This window comes from Garra rufa, chromosome 10 (genome assembly GCF_049309525.1).
Source record: "Garra rufa chromosome 10, GarRuf1.0, whole genome shotgun sequence".
Classification (NCBI taxonomy): Eukaryota; Metazoa; Chordata; class Actinopteri; order Cypriniformes; family Cyprinidae; genus Garra; species Garra rufa.
Window position 1 is genome coordinate 32,655,370 of NC_133370.1, and position 8,787 is coordinate 32,664,156.

The window sequence follows — 8,787 nt, forward strand, 5'->3', positions numbered from 1 at the left end:
AGTAGTCTGGACGGTGTAAAAGATCTTCTGACTCATCATTCCCATATTCAGTTTTTTTATTTTTTTTATTAACTGTTCATTAAATTGTTTTCTTATTTCAGTTACAATTATATTTATAAGTCTTCTATTCATCTCTCACCGTATAATCCACGATGTGAGATTTGAGTCACTTAGACTTTTTATCGTGTAACTTATATTTAGGCCACTTTGCCATCGCAATTACTTAAAATGAATAAATGAGCTGCATATTCAAAATCTTGCCCGTTATAGCGTCAAAACCCCGTTACTCACAAGTCATCACATCTCAAAGACGTAAATTGATTGACAGGTCTCTGTTAAACTAAACCAGTTAGGGTTGCGCTAAGCAAAAATGAGTTGATGACTGCACTACACATTATATTACTGTGATACTTTGAGCTCGAACATATTAAAATAACATGACTAATGATAAAAGCGAAGTAAAAAGCGGCTGATTGGGCTTTTTTTTTTAAAGCAGCCCAAATTTTGTCTATCCGCCCAATGCCTTATTCTCCGGTCTAAGCCGATCAAAAGAAGCCAAATTGGACGGAAACCCGCCCAATCTGGCAACACTGACTGTGGGCGGTGCTGAGGAAATGTAGTTTCACGTCACGCAACAGGAGATTCGACTAGGAGTAAATACAATGCAGATATCTTCAAATATATTTGGGACTAGTCGAAACGGAATTAGAGATATCTCTAATTACCTTTGCGGATATATGACGCGTCTTTTAAAGATATCTATAACACCATTACAGATATCTTAAATTGAGTTTTGACTAGTCAAAATATGTTTACAGATATCTTAAATCCGATTTCTTACTAGTGCAATTATATTTGCAGATATCTCTAATTGTCATTCTGACTAGTCAAATTATAATTATCACTCGTCAAAATACAATTAGAGATATCTGCAAATATAGTTATGGATAGTCTGAACAAAGGTTTAAATGCTAAAACGGCTTGCGATATGCGCAGCGCAGCATGAGCTCGAACACACCTAATATGTCGATGATGACGCAGGCTGTGGCTAAGGAGGTGAAGTGAATCTCTGTTGTCCTGGTAACGCGTCAACGGTATCCGGGAATGGCGAGCTTACTGGGAGAAACTCTGTTTGAGATCAGTGGACAAGGTCCTGCACCTTTGAAGGACTATTTCCACTTTGCAATAACAAAATCTGAGGTTTGTCGAGTTTTTTTTACATTGTTAACACAAGTTAGGCTACTCTTGCGGCAGCTTTTTGACCAAAATATTGCCGTTTGTTTATCTCTTCACTTCTAGACCCTCCAAACGCCATGCTAAGCTGTAACGTTAGTCACAAATGTTACCAAATTGGTTGCTAATTTTGAGAATTAGATTAAAGAGACTGAGGTTAACACATTTGTGTTTTCATCAGGTCCTGGATTGTAGAATTTTGGCTGTAGACCTTAATTAAACTAGCTTTTATTATCCCACTATAATTATTAAACTACATCGTAAATTTCGAAATGTAATATTTTACGTAAACTACATAAATAAATATATATTATGGAATTATATATGATGGAAAAATGCACTAACTAATCCGGACAAGAAGAAATCATGATTTTCAGCTATTACAAGTTTTACAGAAATGATTATATTGTTATGGACTTTAACATCTTGTAATTCATAACAGTGAGTAACACATTATTAAAGTCTATAAAAATATAACCATTTGAAAAAAGCAGAGAAAAAATAATTACTTACTTACTGCAATTATAGAATCACCCTGTTGTTGTTTTTTGCCTCATCTTTATTGTAGGCTATAATTGATCATAATTGCAAACATCCTTCACTCTAGGTAATTTGGAGCTGGTGGAAGATCTCTTTGAGATCAGACTGCAGGAACACACCACCAGGACAACTGAGAGAAACACATGAAGACTTTTTAGATGACAGTCGTCTGCAAAGTAAGTTATTCAGTCAGTATTGGCATGTATTATTCTGCTTATTAATATTCCAGACTTGTATGTACTTTATGTTTTTAAGCTACATTTCAAATAAAGTGTGTAATGTCTCCTAATGTAAACTGCAAATCTGATCTGTCTCTTCCAGATCAAGTGGCCATGGTGTTTGGTCCTAACATCTTGCAGTACGCCAAAAATTTATGCCAGGGCCTCTATGATTACATTGTCCGTCTCCCCAATGCTTTACTTTTGAACATCATGGCACATCTGGACCTTGAAGACATTTCAGCAGTTTCACGAACCTGCCGTAAGTTTAGAGAGGTAAGGCCTATTGTAATCTCTTTGCGGTTTTAAAGTGTTGTTTGACAAAACCAAATGGCTTTTATTTGAAATTAAATAGCTCAAGCAACACATTTTTACAGTTTTTAAAGATAAAAGATAATAAGACGATGTACAAGAGGCATCGTTGTGGAAAAAAATATTTCTCAGCTTTTATTTACATTTGAACAAAAAGTGGCATGCCCAAAATTATTCATACCCTTTGCAAACTGTCACAGTCTATGGGACAATACAAAGTTCTATACCATTCCAAATGTGACCCTGGACCACAAAACCAGTCTTAAGTCGCTGGGGTATATTTGTAGCAATAGCCAAAAATACATAGTATGGGTCAAAATTATTGATTTTTCTTTTATGTCAAAAATCAGTAGGAAATTAAGTAAAGATCATGTTCCATAAAGATTTTTTGTAAAATTCCTACTGTAAACCTATCAAAATGTAATTTTTGATTAGTAATATGCATTGTTAAGAACTTAATTTGGACAACTTTAAAGGTGATTTTTTCAGTATTTTGATTTTTTTGCACCCTCAGATTCCAGATTTTCAAATAGATGCATCTCAGCCAAATATTGTCCTATCCTAACAAACCATACATCAATAGAAAGCTTATTTATTGAGCTTTAATATGATGTATCTCAGTTTTGTAAAATTTAACCTTATGACTGGTTTTGTGGTCCAGGGTCACAAATAGTCAAAGCTGTTCTAAAGCATCCTAATTACCATGATTCATTGGGAACAGCTGTTTTAATCAACTCAGCAGGTGAAAAACAGAAGCTCTCTGCTGTTGGTTTGTGGACAGTCATGACTAAGACAAAGGAGCTCACTGAGGACCTGCGGCTGTGCATTGTGGCTGCTCACAAGTCAGGAAAGGGCTATTAGACCATATCTAAATGTTTTGAAGTTCCAGTGGCTACAGTGCAAAGTATTATTAAAAAATACAAGACGTTCTGCACTGTGAAAAATCTCAGAGGACGTGGTCGGAAGCCAAAAGTGACACCTGTGCTGGCCAGGAGGATAGTGAGAGAGGTAAAAAAAGAATCCAAGGATCACCACCAAGGCCATCCTGATGAATCTGGGCTCTGCTGGTGGCAACATCTCAATGCTGACTGTCCAACGGACACTGCACACCGCTGGGTTCAACGGACGCAGACCAAGGAGGACACCACTTCTCCAGATAAGGCACACAAAAGCCCGCTTGGCCTTTGCAAATGCTCATCTGGACCAGTGGACATTTCAGCACGACAACGATCCAAAACACACAGCAAAAGTCGTGAAGAAAAGGTTAGCAGACAAAAACATTAATGTTTTGCAGTGGCCCTGCCAGTGTCCTGACTTAAATCCAATTGAGAATCTGTGGAGGGAGCTAAAGATCAGGGTGATGGCAAGGAGACCCTCCAATCTGAAAGAGTTGGAGCTCATCGCTAAAGATGAATGGGCAAAAATACCAGTGGAGACATGCAAAAAGCTGGTCAGCAATTACAGGAAGCGTTTGAATGCTGTACTAGCCGATAAAGGCTTTTCTATTGATTATTGAGAAGGGTATGAATAATTTTGGACATGCCACTTTTTGTTCAAATGTATCATCAAAATCATTTTTTCCACAATGATGCTTCTTGTACATCGTCTTATCTTCTGGGAGACGTCTGTGTCATTTCTAATAAATAAAAAAAATTGCTGGTTGAATAAAAGTAACTTTAAGTCAGAATTTGCCAAGAGTGTGAATAATTTTGGGCTTGACTGTATATAAAAACTAAATGTTATGGAATAACTTTCCAAAAAGTATTTTGAACACGTTTACCTCAAAATGATGTCTATGTTGTCCGTTAACTACAGCTTTGTAATTCTGAGGAGTTCTGGGAGCAGACAGTGAGGAAGCATTGTGACACTGTGACACCAACAGTGGAGGCTTTAGCTGAGGAGGTTGGCTGGAGGACAATTTTCTTCACCAACAAGCTGCAGCTGCAGAGGCAGATTAGTCGGCGGAAGAAATAAAAAGCTACAAAAGCGAGCCAAGTTCCTCTTCAGTACCTTTGGAGTAAATGATTAAAGACTGTTTACAAAGCCTTTTTTTAAGTCTGAATAAGACTTAACTTTGAAAATTCACTCTTGCAAATAGTGTGCACAGACTTTTTTGTACGGTTTGGCTGTTAGATTTGCACAAATCTAAAAGGTTTTTCAACACAACGAACCAGTTCTAGGTGATTATACATATATTTACGCTGCCTTTCACAACTTCTAAAGCAAACTCATAGTAACTAATTTTCCGGCATAATTATTCCACTCTTTAGGGTTATTTGAATACATATCCAAAGATTGATAGATGTTCATATATGTGTTTTCTCTACTTCTCTATGTAAATCTCACAGTTTAAACAGGATTGTCCTGTGCAGATGCCATTTTTTGTGAATATTAACCTTTTAAATGTTATGTTATGTTATGTTATGCAATAATTTTGTTCTTTGAAATATTCTAGAATGTAATGCTACAATATATTCTACAGTATATTTTATATAATTACAGTTGTAGTCAAAAATTTACATAAACCTTGCAGAATCTGAAAAATGTTAATTATTTTACCAAAATAAGAGGGATCATACAAAATGCAAGCAATTTTTTATTTAGTAGTTACCTTTATAAGATATTTCACATAAAAGTAAAAACTCACATAAACAAAATCTTAATTCTGTTCAAAGGTTTTTACCCTTGGCTCTTAATGCAGCGTTTTTCTTTCTGGAGCATCAGTGAGTGTTTGAACTTTCTGAAATAGTTGCATATGAGTCCCTCAGTTGTCCTCAGTGTGAAAAGATGGACCTTAAAATCATACAGTCATTCTTGGAAAGGGTTCAAATACACAAAAATGCTGAAAAAACACAGAATTTGTGGGACCTAAAGGACTTTTCTGGAGCAGCAGGCAGTTTTAACTGTTCAGGAAAAACAAGGGACTCATAAACGACTATCACTAAAAAAAGCTTTTGAATGGGGTCATTTTTATAAATTCTACTATTATTTTCTCTTGTGGACTATATGTAAATGCCTTTTATGTGAAATATCTTATTCAGGTGAATACTAAATAAAAAATAACATGCATTTTATATGATTTATTTTATTTTGGTAAAATAATTTCTGCAAGGTGTATGTTAATATTCGACTTCAACTGTATTTAGTAAACAAAATTTAGTTAATAAAAAACGTTCTATTTAGCCAAGTTTCCAAAGAAAAAACAATTTCCAATCTAATTATTTTCACACTTCACCTGTTGCTGGATTCCTTTGAACCATTAACAGGTAACCACGGCAATTCATAATTATCATTAGCAGTCGTTAAACCTGTCAAAACCAATCATATCTCAAACATTCGCAGCCATTAGAGACGTTATCACCAAATTATCACCTCAGCTCTCCCTGATAATTTAAAATGAGGTATGCTTGAGATAATAAGACTTAAGTTATTTATGAACATATGGTTAAAACAAACCCCTCCTATGCTCAGTAGATTACAGTTGCATGGCATTGTGTCACAACACAGGAAAAGATAATGCGTGGGGGATGTTAGAAACCTGAGAAGCTGTGACTAGAAGCTGTGGCTGCAGGTGAGAATCACTCAGACGATCTGCATCTGTGAATAAGCATGACAAAGACCACAGGGAAGGATACTGAAAGGCAAAACTTGTCATTTTGGCTCCAAACAAGCAGAGGAAGCAGGTGATTCAGAGATTAAATATGTTTTTTTTAATCAAGCTCCAGTAACAAGTGACAGATCAAAAATGACCAACTCCAGTGATCGGATGGATTTGGCTTTTGTGCTTGAAAAAGGTAAGTGGACTTCTAGTTTTATCACACTGCTATATGTTGTTGAAAAATTGATTCTGTATGATTCTGTAGACTCATTGTTGCTGTTGAATTTTTATGTTTGCAGTCTCCATGTAACATAGTTTTTTGCCTTTTTTCATTTTCTCAGGATTAACAAGCACCAATCTAGCTGATAACAATAGGATTTTGGAGACCGTAAAAGCATTTGTCCACTTTGGAGCTTTCACTATCACTGGTCTCTTCACCTGCCTCATCATAACGACAGTGCGGCACAACCATGAGCTGCGTCAGAATGCTCGCTATGTCCTATTATGTCAGCACTGCATCTGTGTGACTGGGTTCAACATAATGGGCGCAGTTGTACACGGTCTCCGCAGCCTACGTTGGCCAATGCCTCGAATCACCTGTTGGATCCTCTTCGACCTGCAGATTGTGATGGCACGAGGTTTGATGATCACCCTCACACTAATGTCCATCAGCACTTGTTTGGCCATTTGCATGCCACTCCGCTACCCCATTCTGGTCCAGCGTTTGTACCACTGGGTCGCATTGGTAGCTTGCTTTCTCGCCCTGCTCAACCCTGTAGTGTTCACCGTCTTAGCCTGTGTGCGATTTCCATGGGACTACGTGGTAGGGCTGGACACTGAGTGTTCCACAGCTTTGGAGGGCATTGCATGCATCGCCAGTGCTTTAGCATTGCTGTTATTGCTGGTGCTGCTTATTATCCTAAGCTACGTGGCAATGTACCTGGAAGGCAGACGTGCCGGCCATTTCACACGATCGAACAGTAAAGGTCGGCGCACCATTCTCATCCACAGCCTCCAGATGAGCCTGCACATTGTTCCCTCTCTCATCATCATCACCCGGCATCAGGAGGCGCTCCCTGTAGCAGTGCCGATTTTCATTCTCTTCAGTTTTGCACAGTCCCTGAGCCCTGTGGTTTTCGGTCTGCGCTGCAAAGAGCTCTACAAGGAGATGCCACAATTTCGGCCATCCTTCTGCGGAACCTCTAGCAGCTCTGGTCATATTGGGAGCATGGATAGCGTCAGCAATGGAACAATAACCAGTGCGGAGACCGCAGCCAGTACTGAGACTAACGCCTCCACCAGTATGGCCACCAGCACCCCATCTGCCATTACCACAGATGGTGAGAATGAGAGGTCAGACTTCACCGAGTTAACCGTGTAAGTTTGAAACAAGTGGAATGAGGTGGATAGTCACAACAGTGGGGTGATGAACTGAGAAATCAAAATTCCCTTGATCTTTTGAAATTTTAGAGGTTATTGTACTAAGAAAACATTCTTCTTAGTCTAAAAATTTCTTATATTGAATTGTATTGGCGATCTGCCAAAACAACAAATTGTGGAATGTGCCAATTTATTATGTAATACTGTGGCTAAACACCGCCTCTGCAGAAGAAAATCAACGCCTGCTTCTACATCACTGCCCGTTTATCCCTGCCCACCGATTCGCACATGTAGTAGGTAAATGACAATAGCGACAAACGATTATGTGTCAGTAAGTACTTGCTCTTTTGTTCACTTTATTTTAATGTGGATTCGTTTACAAACAAGTCACAATTTGAGCAGGATTTAAACTAAAAGACGATGATGTGCCGACAGTAATGTCGCACCACGTAAGTGTGAGTGCTATTTCTTTGTGATTGTTTGATATATACTGAGTATTTATGTGTTTTTAATATCTGTGAAGGATGTAGGCTGTCAAACATACACAACTATTAGCCAATCATAGCAGTGGGCATTTAATTCCTAGTCTACAATCACACCTATTCAAATGAGCCTGATCTTATGATGAAAGCATACCTGTGAGAACGTTTTCACAAGACGTGAAATATGTACCGCTATGCGCATTTCGTGTGCATTTCATGCATATTCGATGTGAAATGTTCACTGAATGCCGCTAAAAGAATGTTAGTTTTTTTCACCCGGACCAGATGAATGTACAGTGCCTTGCTAAAGTATTCATACCCCTTCATTTTTTTCACATTTTGTTTTGTTGCAGCATTATGTTAAACTGCTTTAAATTAGTTTTTCCCCACATCAATTTACACTCCATACATCATAATAATGACAAAGCAAAAACCAGATTAGCAAATTTTACAAAATTTTTAAAAATAAAACACTGAAATAAGTACATTGCATAAGTATTTATACCCTTAACTCAGTACATAGTTGAAGCACCTTTACAGCCTCAAGTCTTTTTGGGTATGATGTGACAAGCTTTGCACATCTGCATTTGGCAATTATCTGCCATTCTTTGCCTCACCGTTTCACCTCTCAACCTCTGTCAGCTTGGATGGGGGCTGGCAGACATTTTCTAGAGTCCTAGTTGTTCCAGTCGTCTTCCATTATGGATAATGGAGGCTACATGTTTCTGTGAACCTTCAATGCAGCAGATTTTTTTCTGAACTCTTCCCTAGATCATTGCCTTAATGCAAGTCTGTCACTGAGCTCTACAGGCAGTTATCTTGACCTCAGGACTTGGTTTTTGCTCTGATATGCATTTTCAGCTGTTAGACCTTTTCTAAGAGGTGTGTACCTTTTTAAATCATACTCATTCAAATGAATTTGCCACAGTTTAACTCCACTCAAAGTGTAGTAACATCTAGAAGCAATATGAATGCTCCTGAGCTAAATTTCGAGTGTCTCAGTTTTCAGTTTTTTATTTTTAAT

The 8,787-nt window shown here is 37.8% G+C and overlaps 2 protein-coding genes across 2 annotated transcripts; both read left to right on the forward strand.

The window, feature by feature from the left end:
* The first annotated feature begins 647 nt into the window (after positions 1-647).
* On the forward strand, positions 648-5,016 carry fbxo36b (F-box protein 36b). Its single transcript, XM_073849837.1, has 4 exons — positions 648-1,200; positions 1,841-1,949; positions 2,095-2,267; positions 4,119-5,016. Exons 1-4 carry the CDS (start codon positions 1,105-1,107, stop codon positions 4,275-4,277), a joined length of 537 nt encoding a protein of 178 aa, XP_073705938.1. The 5' UTR covers positions 648-1,104; the 3' UTR covers positions 4,278-5,016.
* Positions 5,017-5,188: 172 nt separating this feature from the next.
* LOC141344872 (probable G-protein coupled receptor 148) lies at positions 5,189-8,763 on the forward strand. Its single transcript, XM_073849768.1, has 2 exons — positions 5,189-6,097; positions 6,243-8,763. The coding sequence occupies exons 1-2, from the start codon at positions 6,049-6,051 to the stop codon at positions 7,280-7,282; spliced, it is 1,089 nt and encodes a 362-aa protein (XP_073705869.1). The 5' UTR covers positions 5,189-6,048; the 3' UTR covers positions 7,283-8,763.
* The last annotated feature ends 24 nt before the right edge of the window (positions 8,764-8,787 follow it).